The 12,058-nt window shown below is 46.6% G+C and overlaps 1 protein-coding gene across 25 annotated transcripts in view; it reads left to right on the forward strand.

The window, feature by feature from the left end:
* TENM4 (teneurin transmembrane protein 4) overlaps positions 1 to 7,977 on the forward strand; it is a 1,559,611-nt gene extending 1,551,634 nt beyond the window's left edge. For 16 of the 25 annotated variants that reach the window (XM_064409696.1, XM_064409697.1, XM_064409701.1 and 13 more), the window contains 2 exons: positions 379 to 1,133; positions 1,560 to 7,977. In XM_064409696.1, coding sequence (XP_064265766.1) covers positions 379 to 1,133; positions 1,560 to 1,647 — 843 coding nt within the window. In that variant the 3' untranslated portion in view covers positions 1,648 to 7,977. Of the gene's footprint in view, positions 1 to 378 lie in introns of all 25 variants that reach the window. The other 9 variants (XM_064409706.1, XM_064409708.1, XM_064409709.1 and 6 more) reach the window with 1 other exon arrangement.
* Positions 7,978 to 12,058: the final 4,081 nt, after the last annotated feature.

The following is a 12,058-nucleotide window of genomic DNA, read 5'->3' on the forward strand; positions in this document are numbered from 1 at the left end:
CATCATGTTTCTTATATGCAGAAGACAAGTTGTTTCTTATATGCAGAAGAACACTGAAACACAACCTAATTATGCATCCAAATTCAACCCCCCACACCACTGAGGCAAAAAATATCATTTTCTACCTTTACATCCTTCAATTTATGAGATTAAATACAGTTCAGTTTACAGAAACAATGAGCATTAGAAGGGGCCAACATGTGTCTTCCATGAAAAGGAATTAAAATTTTGAAAAATCTGATAAGGGGCAAAAAATAATGGAGCTCCTCATCACATGTTTCCAGTATGTTCTCCTGGTCTCCAGCATCCTAATAATGCCGTTGGGTCATCAGGTTTCACTTTCTAATAGGTTGTTCTCTTCTTTCTCTCCCTGTTCAGTCCATTTTGGGGGTTCAGTGTGAAGTGCAGAAGCAGCTGAAGGCTTTTGTCACCCTGGAGCGCTTTGAACAAATCTACAGCTCCAGCATTGCGGGCTGCCGGCACATCAAGAAGAACAAGAACTTTGCTTCTGGAGGCTCCATCTTTGGCAAGGGCGTCAAGTTTGCCATGAAGGACGGGCGTGTGGCCACTGACATCATCAGCGTGGCCAACGAGGACGGGCGGAGGATCGCGGCCATCCTGAACAACGCCCACTACCTGGAGAACTTGCACTTCACCATCGACGGGGTGGACACACACTATTTCATTAAGCAGGGGCCGTCAGAGGGTGACCTATCCATCCTGGGCCTCAGTGGCGGGCGGAGGACCCTGGAGAACGGCGTGAATGTGACAGTGTCCCAGATCAACACAGTGCTGAGTGGGAGGACTAGACGCTACACGGACATCCAGCTCCAGTACGGTGCACTGTGTCTAAACACGCGCTACGGGACCACCTTGGACGAGGAGAAGGCACGCGTCCTGGAGCTGGCCCGACAGCGCGCCGTCACCCAAGCTTGGTCCCGGGAACAGCAGAGACTGCGGGATGGGGAGGAGGGTATTCGTTCGTGGACAGAAGGGGAGAAGCAACAAGTGCTAAACACGGGCCGGGTACAGGGCTACGATGGCTATTTTGTGATCTCAGTGGAGCAGTACCCCGAACTCTCAGACAGCGCCAACAACATCCACTTCATGAGACAGAGCGAAATGGGCAGAAGGTGACAGAGAGGGTCCATATGGTGACTTCTTGCCAAAGACAGCTACTCTTTTGTGGCCACTTACCTGACTGTGTTGTACTCAATCCTTTTTCTAAACTGAACAAGGTCGGGGGGAGGAAAATAGAAAGAGAAGGAATAATACAGTTGCACTGTAACTCATGCAACATACTTTTTTCCCGCTTTAATTTGGCCTTCATGCATTTTTTGCAATGAACAGAAGGTATATTTTGCCGTAGTGTGATCACAGTGAAATTTACTGTCTCTTGTCCTTTTTTTTTTGTTTGTTTGTTTTGGGTTTTTTTGTTTCTTTTCCCCCCTCTTTGTGAGGAATTTGAAGTGGGGAGTCAATGTACGTCCTTAGGTGTAAGTGCGAAATGGGTGTCTGTGCTAACTTGTGTCATCCTAACCCTTTCTGATTTGGGGCAGGGACATAGCCTTCCACCTGGAACAGGGGGAGCCCATGGCGTTCCAGAGAGCTCTTCCCAGAAAGAAAGGAGAAGGAATACAACGCTGATTCTGATGCTCTGAAAGTGACCGTCCAAATCATGTGCCTCAAAAGGGACCTTACAAGTAGTTTTCACGTTTCACTTGGGACATAAAGTGTTTCTTTGGGGGCTCCTGCTGAGCAGAAGTAGATTATAGAGGCAAAGGAGCTGATTATATTACCTTGCAAGATGATTCTCTTCCTTCCTGAACTGGAATAAAAGAAGAAAAAAAATCGGTCTTTTTTCATTATGAGAGTAGATACTTTTTGGGTTTTTTTGTGTGTGCGCAAATCCTGGTCTTAGTTAAATAACCTAGCAAAAGCCAAGAAAAGGGACTCCTGCTCTATTGAGAAAAGCTAAAATAAATCCTCTCTCATACATAGAGCTGTTCTATAGGTGGATTTAATGCACCCATGTTGTACATTTGCTAATGGCATAACTTCATTAAATGTATAGTGTTTCAGTACATGAGGCTATGTGTTTAACAGTCCACTGTGCTGTATCTGATAAAACCAGTTAATTTTTAGGAAGCTGATTTGAATTTAAAAGTAGTTATAGTATCCCAGTGACATACCACTGAAAATTAGAGCCAAACCCTGCTTTTCCTGATTCTGGAGCTTGTATTTATTGGCTGGAAAATGCAGTTTGGAGTAGCATGCTGGCAAGTCATTTATGACTATGGCAGATAAATGTCTCCTGGGGACTCTGGCAGCAGGGATTTTAAAATGTTTAATAAGTAGTAACAGCTTGTGCGTGGTGGGACAAGAAGGAGAATATTGAAATCAACCCTCTTACTGTTTCTTACATGAGCTCAAATTTAATGGAGAGCCCACTTGACTGTTAGCAGTGATGAGGGGGAGGTTGAATGGAAATGCCCACTACAGAGAGGACCAAGTGCTTTAATAAGAAACTGCTGACAAAGTTGCTCGGCATGCTAATGTAATTTTTATTCACATAACCTCTGTGCTCTGGTATTTGCAAGAGTCCTTGAAATTCAAGGGAGCAAGGAGATGAGCTCAGCATCCTCTTCCCCGCCTGAAACAGTCCTGTGCTGTTTCTGCAGGCAGAAGTGTTACCCCACCTCTCAGTGGAGCTCTGGCTGGAGGTGCCCAACCCTGGTCCAAGATAGGTGTCTCTATCACACTGAAACCTGTGTGTGTCCTGACTGTACTCTCTTGTGTCTCTCTGGGAACAGCTCAGTCCTGATTTTTTTTTTTTTTATTCCATCCACTTTGGCTTTTCCCAGTTCTGCAGAGAGATAACCCGAGATGTGCAAGTCCATGCCAAGGCTGTTTCCTTACTCAGAGCCCTACAATGCACCTGTGTACTCAGAGGCAGCTCTTCTGCACTCATGCCACCACCACTGCCATCCTCCAGCACAGACTGACACCCCTCTGCAGGATCTCAGCCCCAGATACAGCAGGGGCGTGTGTTGGCCATGCAGTCCTCGAGCAGCGAAACAGTGGCAGCCCCGGTGCTCTCACGGTTTCTCCGTGGAAGCCGGCTGCCAGCTCCGTCTGCCTTGCCTGTCTGTTCCCGGGTGCTTGCCAGGAGGAAGGTGATGGGATGGAAATTCCCCTAACAGACTGTTCCTCCTCCAATTCCAAATCCCTAATACCTTTGGCTGTGTGGCCATGGCCAATGGTATGGGTTTGATTTTCTGCTCATCTCTCCTGCTTGCAGCAAGGGTGAGGAGGCTGATGCTGTGTCCCACCGTTGTACTCTGAACCACTCCTTGCAGCACACAACCTTTATTACTTTGGCAGGAGTGAACCACAGGCAGCTGGAAAGGGAATCTAGTTCTGGCAGAGTCAGGTGGGAGAAGACGTGTTGGCCAGACCTGCTCCAGGCTTTGGCAAGGGAGCAGTTGCTTTGGCAGCTGCCTGCCAGGAATGGTTAAAAGGCCATGGCATTGCCACCTGTATAGCTGGTAGGAAGACCTTGGTAAGCCTAGGTTGCCCTGAGGATGCACAGGTGGGGGTCAGGGGCAGTGTTAGCCAAACCAGCAGTAACCACCTAGTCAAAGGAAGCAGCACTTTCTTGGCAGTGCTGTCCAGGTCCCTGCTTCCCCCTCTCCAAGTCACACCAGGGACCAATCCTTCTTAAAACCTCAAACTTGTGACAGCTGTGAGTGTCTCAAACAGCATGAATGGAATGAAAAGAGACCTGCAGGAGGCAGGGTCAAAAGGTATGAACCCTTGGTAGAAGACCCACAGAGCAGAGGGAGCTCATTGTGCCTCCCATTTACACTGCCCCATTCCAAGCAGCTCCAAAGAAAAGTGGTGCTTCTGTATCCATCTGCGTCCATGTGTTGCAATGCTAAGAGGTGCAGTGCAAGAATAAATGGGCTGTTTTTCCATGGAGTCAAGAAAAGAGATTCGAGTGTAAAATATTCCTGCTGGAACCCTGCCAGCTTGAGATGGCACCTCTACAGCCTTACGCAGACTCTTCAGGTTATTACATGAGCTAATGACTTTGAGGAGTTCACCCGTTTTCCAAGAGTCTCCCAGTCCCGCCATGTTTGTCCAGCATGCCCAGAGCCAGGAGCCTGGAACTCTGTGGGCAAGACCCTTGTGTTGCATTTTTCTGCATCCTCAAGCAACACTGGGATGTGACTGCACCTGTCTGCCTGCCAGGTCCATGACAGTCTTCTCCTGGGCCTGCACCCAGTATGGAAACTATGGACATTGTGTCAAAAAGGGGGAAAAAATATATATGTAAAAGTATATATATATGTATATGTTGGTCCTTTCTATCAAAACAAAAATTTAAAAGGGATGGCTGTCTAATGCTGGGAACAAACCTGTTCAGACAGCTACTACATTCCTGAATCCTCAGCCTCTGTGAAAGCTTTCCACCTCACCTAAATGGCAAAACATTTTCAGTCCTGAATCACTAAATTCACCCATTCATTAGTGAAAAATGCTTTTTCTACAGGATCCCAAGTGCATTTCCACTTTACTGATGGCCCTTTTGCCTCCCCATGGGACCATTCTGGTTGCCTGACCCTTCTTGCTTTGCTTCTGTGCAGGCATGAAGTAATTTATTGCTTCCATAAGAGTGGAAGGTCCTGGGTACAAATCCCATAGCACTAACCCCCTGTCATAAGATCGGAGACTGGTTTGGGTTGGAAAGAACCTTAAAGATCATCCAGTTTCAACCCCCTGCCATGGGCAGCAATACTTTTCACTAGACCAGGTTGCTCAAAACCCTATCCAAGTTGGCCTTGAACCCTTCCAGGAATGGAATATGCACAGTTTCTCTGGGCAACCTGTGCCAGTGCCTCACCACCCTCACAGGAAAGAATTTCTTCCCTATACATAATCTACTCTCTCTGTTTGAAGCCATGCCCTATAGTCCTGTTACTCCATGTCCCTGTCAAAGTCCCTCTCAGCTCTCTTGGAGCCCCTTAGGCACTGGAAGGGTCTCTAGGGGCTTCCCAGAATCAACTCCAGTTGAGCAACCCCAGCTCTCTCAACCTGTCTCTGTAGCAGAGGTGCTCCAGCCCCCTGAGCATCTTAGTGGCCTCCTCCAGACTTGCTCCAACAGCTCAACATCTTTCTCGTGCTGGGGGCCCCAGAGCTGGATGCAGCACTCCAGGTGGGATCTGTTGGGGCAGAGCAGGGGGCAGAATCTCCTCCCTCCCCCTGCTGCCCACGCTGCTGGTGATGCAGCCCAGGGAACGTTTGGCTTTCTGAGCTGTGAGTGCTCACTGATGGGCGATATTGAGCTTCTCACCCAACAACACCCCCAGATTTTTCTCCCTAAGTGTGCATTCCATCCATTGCCCAGCCTGTATTTGTGCTTGAGATTGCCCCAGCTGAACTTCATGAGGTTCACACTGGCCCACCACTCTGCCCCACACTGGCTTTTCAAGGTCCCTCTGGATGGCAACACTTCCCTCCAGCATCTCAACAATTGCTCTACATGCTGTTTCAAAGGCCTATTAAAAGACATGGCAGACCATCTCCCGGGGAAAATGTCACTGTGCTTTAAGTCTCATGTGCTTTAAGGTTTGATTCTGAGAAGTCATTTTTGTTCTTGACTCCCAAAAAGAGGACTCAGCCCTCACCAAAAGGAGGTCCCCATCAAAATGCTAAGGGTGTAACTTCACTTTGAACTCTGGTCTTGTCTCTGGTTCAAAGAGTGGTGAGAAGGATCCTGACCAAATCTCACAGCTCAGAGGAGAAAATCCAGTGCTTTGGAGCAGAGGCTGCCTCTCTCAGTGAGAGCAATAAGGAGCAACAGCTCAAGTCTTCAGTAGCTGGAGCTGGTACTGAAACATGCTCCATTTCAAGGGACGACAGTGATGGGACCTACTTGGTGTGGCATCCAAACATAAGAAGTGCCACGAGGACTCTGCAGCTGAAAAACGTCCTGTGAACCCAGCCCAGGGGGAGAGGAGCAAGACTAATTAGGCATCATGAGAAATGCTGCATTTGTTTCCTCTGAGATCTTTATTTTATTTTATTTTTTTCCCTTTCAACTGGCCATTGGCACTTGGAAAAATCATTAAGCAGCAGTGACCGGAGGGAGTCACGCAGCTCATCATATCTTTGTCATCACAGCTATTGATCAGAGTCACAGTGAAAATGGGCCAACAATGCTAAACAACACCAGGCAAGAGCTGATGAGATGAAGGTCATTAAGAGCCCAGTGCTTGATTCAGGTTTAGAAGACACAGATGACTGGGAGCAGTCCCTGAGACACCATTTGGCCGTAACTTAGGAACAGTGAGGGATTTCTGTAATATATCTGTAGTTGCTTTATTGAGCGTAGGGACCGGCATGAAATTCTGCTCAGTCTATTATACAGACAGTGTAACCAGAATAAATCAAAATTGTTAAAAAAAAAAAATCTAATAAAGTACTTTTTCAGCTGTGACTTGTAAGTGTCACCGTGATGGATGGCAGCGCAATCCATTATGCAAAGACAAGGCTCTTAACATGAAATTTTAGAATTCAATTTTACGATTTACAGAGAGGGCCCCCCTCGTATTTACGGCACAGCAGTCTGTTTTGATTCAGCATTGGCGTAATTGAAACCAGGGCCAGGGATCATGGTTAGTCCTATGGCTGCTTTTTAAAAGGGGAGGAGAAATGACTGCCTATAACATTAATAATGGAGCTAGGGAGATCGCTTTGCTTGTTAAATCTTGCTCACTTTATCTCCTCACCCTGGTGGCACTGCCAGACCTGGTGAATATGAACACTGTGCCTCCATGCCAGGATGCATTTGTTGGGATAAAATCTGGCTGCCATGTGGCCAGCAGCATCGTCCATCCCACGGTGAGCATGGCCTGGGGCATTTTTGCTCCTGTTGCTACAGTCCTCCACAGGACAAGCTAGTTTTTTCAGTACCTCTTTTTATTATAATCACTCATTTTATTATGATCACTAAATAGTCCCCCGTTACACCAAAGAATTTTCATGAGTTTTGTAAAATAAAAAAATAACCCAAAGCCTTCTTGTGTTTGCTTTTTGTTTGTTTGTTTTGGGTAGTTTTTTTTTCATCTCTTGAATATATTTAAATAAAATTACTTGCGACTGTAGAGCAAACTTCAGACACCTCGGGGGCATGGAGGGCCCTGTCCAGGACCCCCTTCTCACTGCTGGATGAAGGGCCATTGCATGTCCTGGGGGACATTTCCTGGGGCAGTTTTCCATCCTCTGCCACCCCAATCAAAAACAACTCAGCCCACCCTAGGGAAATCTCCTGTGTTTCTTTTGTACTCTCCTTTAATTACCATAAAACTTTGTGTTCCTGGCCAAGTGTTACATAGCTCAGCTGTTAACTCCCATTCCAGAGGTCGGTGCTTTCTGGGGAGCATAGAAGACGACAAATGAAAATTAACTAAAAAAAATATATACATATATATATATATATATATAAATTTTTTTCCTTAGAGATGGAAACTGTTCAAGCAAACACTAAAACTTTCAAAAAAGAAAAATAAAGTGTTTGGACAGTTCGTAGATATTGTTGAAATAACCAATCAAAGAATCACACTTTTCTATTAAAAAATAAAAATGTTTATTTTGTGAGAGGACTTCTAATGCAGCTCCGGCCGAGAAGAGGACTTTGTATCAAAGCTGCATCTGTAAGCCCAGCACTGAAGACTCTTGTCATTACCCTGTGTAATAATTTTCCTGAAGTCTGGAACTAATTTTTTGAGAAATTTTTTTTTCTCGATACTTTGTGTTTCTAATACTGTATTCTTGACTGTGTAAATACAACCAGGCTGTAAATAAGTGCAGATGTAGATACCTTCTAGAAAAAAAAACACCAAGCAAACAGACAGAAATGACCATGTGTAGCCTTCAGTGACAAATAAAAGAATATTTTGTGTTTAAATAGTGCTTTCTTTTTCTATTTTTTTTTCCTATGAAAATGTTGGATTTCTTCACCCCAGCTGTTTGGTCCTTACATGGGAGATGCACCTGGCAAAACAGTTGACCAAAACGTCCCCCCACTCCTCAAATTTGCACTTAAAGGTGCATTTCCCACCTGCACATAGGTTGTGGGATTGCAGTTGCCCCAAGGCTTTGCCAATCCAGGAAGTGATGCTTGGGATTCAGAGCCTCTCCCTCTACTCCAGGAGCCCCCATTCCAGTAGAAAGGTAAGCTAACTGAGAAACTACACTATGAACTCCAAAAAATGCTTAACAAATCAAGATAACATTAGATTTAGTGACACGTCCAGCAGAAACCTGTGCATCTGATCCTCATTCATGCAGAGTGGGAGGAGAATCTGCTGCAGCACATTCCACAATGACCCAGGGAAACCCTCTTGTGATTCTTGATACTGCCTGGCCCAGCCCCACTGGCAGCTTGTTCTGATGCTTCAGGAAAAAATCCAGAATAACTTCAGGAAACGGGCCAAAAACATGCATGTTCAGAAAACGTGTGTTAAGGGAAGTGTCCTTGTGTGGTCCTTGGGGACAACCTAATGGGAAAATGAAGCACAGGACTGAGCAGTGATCACTGGAGGAGGAGCAGGGAGTTGCTATCCAGCTTTACTGCCTGAGCATTGTTCTGCTCTCCAAAACCAGGTGAAATTGGGTCTTTTAGAATAAAGTCCAGTTCCATGTGGAACACCTCTCTCTGGAGGTAGATGGCTGTGGTAGGGGAAATAAACAGCATCTCTCTTTCTCCCTTGACACCAGGCAGAGCCACAGGAACCAACTGAGCCTCTTTGCATGCATGTCTTGAGCGAGGTGAGGGAAGACCAGTGCTGGTGGATATTCATGCCTGCAAGGCTTCCCTAAGGTTTCTACCCTTACTTGACCATTCCTTGTAGGATGTTATCTTCCCCACCAATGTGCATTTTCCTTCAGGGCCCTGTTCCACAGCCTTCGTTTTCCAACCACCAGATCTGGTGCAGCTCCTCGAGCCATCCTGCAAAATAAATGACCCCTTGACACCAACCAAGTTACCCCTTTGCTCTCCCTGTGCTACTCTGAGCAGGATGGACTCCTGCAGCCTCATGGCATAAAGTCCACTTTCCAACTGCTGGATAGTTTTAGTTTTTCCATCTTCTGGCATGCTTGGCCACCTTACCTTCAGCAGGATAGTTTAACTTACCTTGTGCACAAGGCAGGGTCTCACTTCTCTGCTCATCAGAGATTTTTATCTCCAAAGGAAGGCATTGGCCCCTTCTTTTTGCCCTAGAAAGTGGCTACTGAGATAATTACACAGCAACCCTGACATCCCCCCAGGCCTCTGGTTTCACACAGTCTGGTCTGGTCTGTTTTCTCCAAATCAGATGCCTTAGTATGCATCAGGCTGTTACTCAAGTGCCCTTTCCTAAGCTGTGCTTAGCCAGGGAATTCAGATCCCCCTCTGACAGTGACTTGCCACCCCCAGCACCCGCCATCCCTCACTTCCTGTGCCACCTGCAGTTTATCATCAAAAAAAGACCTTGCCTTAAATCATTGATAATTATATTGAAATGCACTGGACCGAGGACTAATCCCTGAGGGTAGCCAAGGAAACAGCAACATTTCAAGCTGTCGGCAAACCAGGTTTGTCTCTGCCTCATGTGGCTGTGCCAGATAAGACCAATGTTTTAATCAAAATATTATGGGTAGTAAATCAAGTGCTTTTGGGACAGCCACCCTGCCACGCCAGTCTGATAGGCCAGGGCAGACTTATCACATCATGTCTTTAATAGGGGCCACAGCCTGAGGACTCTGGCTTATCTTTCAGAATGCTACAAGGAGTCCCTCCATGCTTTCAAGGTGGCAGCACAGAAAAAAATTGTCCTGCATTCCCACAGGAAAGCAACTAAAGCCTCAACTGTGGACCACATCTCATATATAGTTTAAAAGTACCAAAACCAAAGAATGGTGATTATATTTGTCTGGGAGAAATGAACACAGGTAGAACACAAGCAATGTGCCTTCAGGTGGGTCATCCCTCCAGGAGGAAGTGCTCCAGCCTCATGACCTTCTCAGGGCCAAAACTGTGCTGCTGGCTGGCACAGCACATCACAAATGACATGACACAGCTCCCTGAGCACGGGTCCCTGCAGGACTGTCCAGCTCTGCAGGTGTATGTTGTGAGGCGCTGCCTGTGCCCAGGCAGTGATGAGGCAGCGCGCGCAGGTAAATCCCGGCTGCAGCGCCCTCCCTTCCCTCCCTGCACAGCGTGGACAGTCCAGGGCTGCAGTCCAATGCTCCCAATGCTTTTGGCCCTCCTCTGCAAAGGTGTAGATTCAAGACACAGAAAAGCTGAGCTGCTGCTGAGAGCAGGGACAGAGACTCTTCTGCAAAGAGATTAGGTTTAAAAAATTATCTGGTCATTAATGCATCCCTTTGAAACAGCTGAGTTCAGCCTTCGTCAAATCATGGCAATTCTGATTTGAAACAGTCATTTTTAAGTGATGATCCTTTGCAGAGAATTTTCCAGGGCAAAGGAGTTCCTTTGAATGCAGCCTGATGAAATGACAACAGTCCAGGCAAGGGAACCTCATGAATTATTTTGACTTGGATGCTTTAAAAACATTTATTGGGTTCTGTCTAAAAAACAAACCACCAACCCACTACATAAACCACAAATTTCAACGCCTCCTTCTCCTCCAGTATAGTGTTTGTAAAACCACAAGCCTTCCTAAGCCCAGCCAGCACATCCTTGTCAGGATTTACTCAGAGAAGGATGGGAAGGAATATAGGAACAGGGTAAGTACCACATCCTTACTGTTAACAGTATGCTTGGGCTTAAAACCAGCTCATCTCCCACTCTCTGAATTAAATGAAAGAGAACCACAGGGAAAACACAGCTCTGAGCTTGGACTTCAACCTGCTGGATTACTCAGTCTGCTTGAGCATCTTCAAGCCTCTCTCTCAAGGAACAGTGGGGTTTTTTAACCCAAAGCTCAGAAAACATTTTTTCACCCCAGGGTTTCTCAGGCAGGAGTCAGTGGGAAGATAATTACAGCAAGTTTATTCAGCAGAGCCACACCACCAGTGAGATGCTGCAAACCAGCAAGATCACGAGGTAGCTTTGATGTCTGCCTCCAAGAGCAAGAGATGAGAGGGATCTGTTAACTCATTGCTATGCTGTTATTTTCCATCTAGAAGACACTCATGTCCTCCAGGAGTTTTATGCAACCAAACCTCATCATAGAATCACAGAATCTTTTAGGCTGGAAAAGCCTTCTAAGACCATTGAGTCCAACCATTAATTGCCAAGTCCACCACTAAACCATGTCCCCAAGTCCCACACCCTCATATCTTTTGAATCCTTTCAGGGATGGTGACTCCACCACTTCCCTGGGCAGCTGGTTCCATTGCCTGACAAGCCTTTTGATGAAGAATTTTTGGTGCACTGCCTGGTAGCAGTGACAGTTTTGGGCCGTTTCAGGAGTGTTGTTCATAATCCTCAGGCTCTGGTGATGGCTCAGGAAAAGGAGCGATCAGGCAGCCAGCAGCAGCAAGGAGGGAAGTTCCAGAAACAAGGTGGATAAGGAGGAGCACAGAGAAAAATCCAGTGTTGCACTGGACACATGTGGAATGTTACCTGGAGCATCTTAGCATGCCTGGGTTCTGCTCCAGGAGCCTGAAATGGCAGCTGTAAGAGGCTAGAGTGCTCCGTCTGTCATTTTGCACGTGCTGCATTTGATCTAGGGCCCTCTTCTGTACATTCTTGCTTGGGTCAGCTCTGCATTGGGGCAAACAGTTGGGGCAAAAGAATTCTGTGGATGGTATATTGCTCTGCCTCACCTCCAGAGCCTCCCCAGTGTTCATTTGCCTCTGGATGCCACACCAGAAAACCCACCTCTAGCATTTCATAGGGCAGCACCAAGGGAGGTGTCCTGCATGCCCATGGCCTTGGGAAGCTCGGGGTTTTAAACCTACACAGCACACAGGCACGCCAAGGTGTGCTGCTCACAGCCTGCAGCTGAAATGGAGCTGGATCTTCACACAGAAATATCTGTGC

Source organism: Passer domesticus, chromosome 2 (assembly GCF_036417665.1).
Source record: "Passer domesticus isolate bPasDom1 chromosome 2, bPasDom1.hap1, whole genome shotgun sequence".
Classification (NCBI taxonomy): Eukaryota; Metazoa; Chordata; class Aves; order Passeriformes; family Passeridae; genus Passer; species Passer domesticus.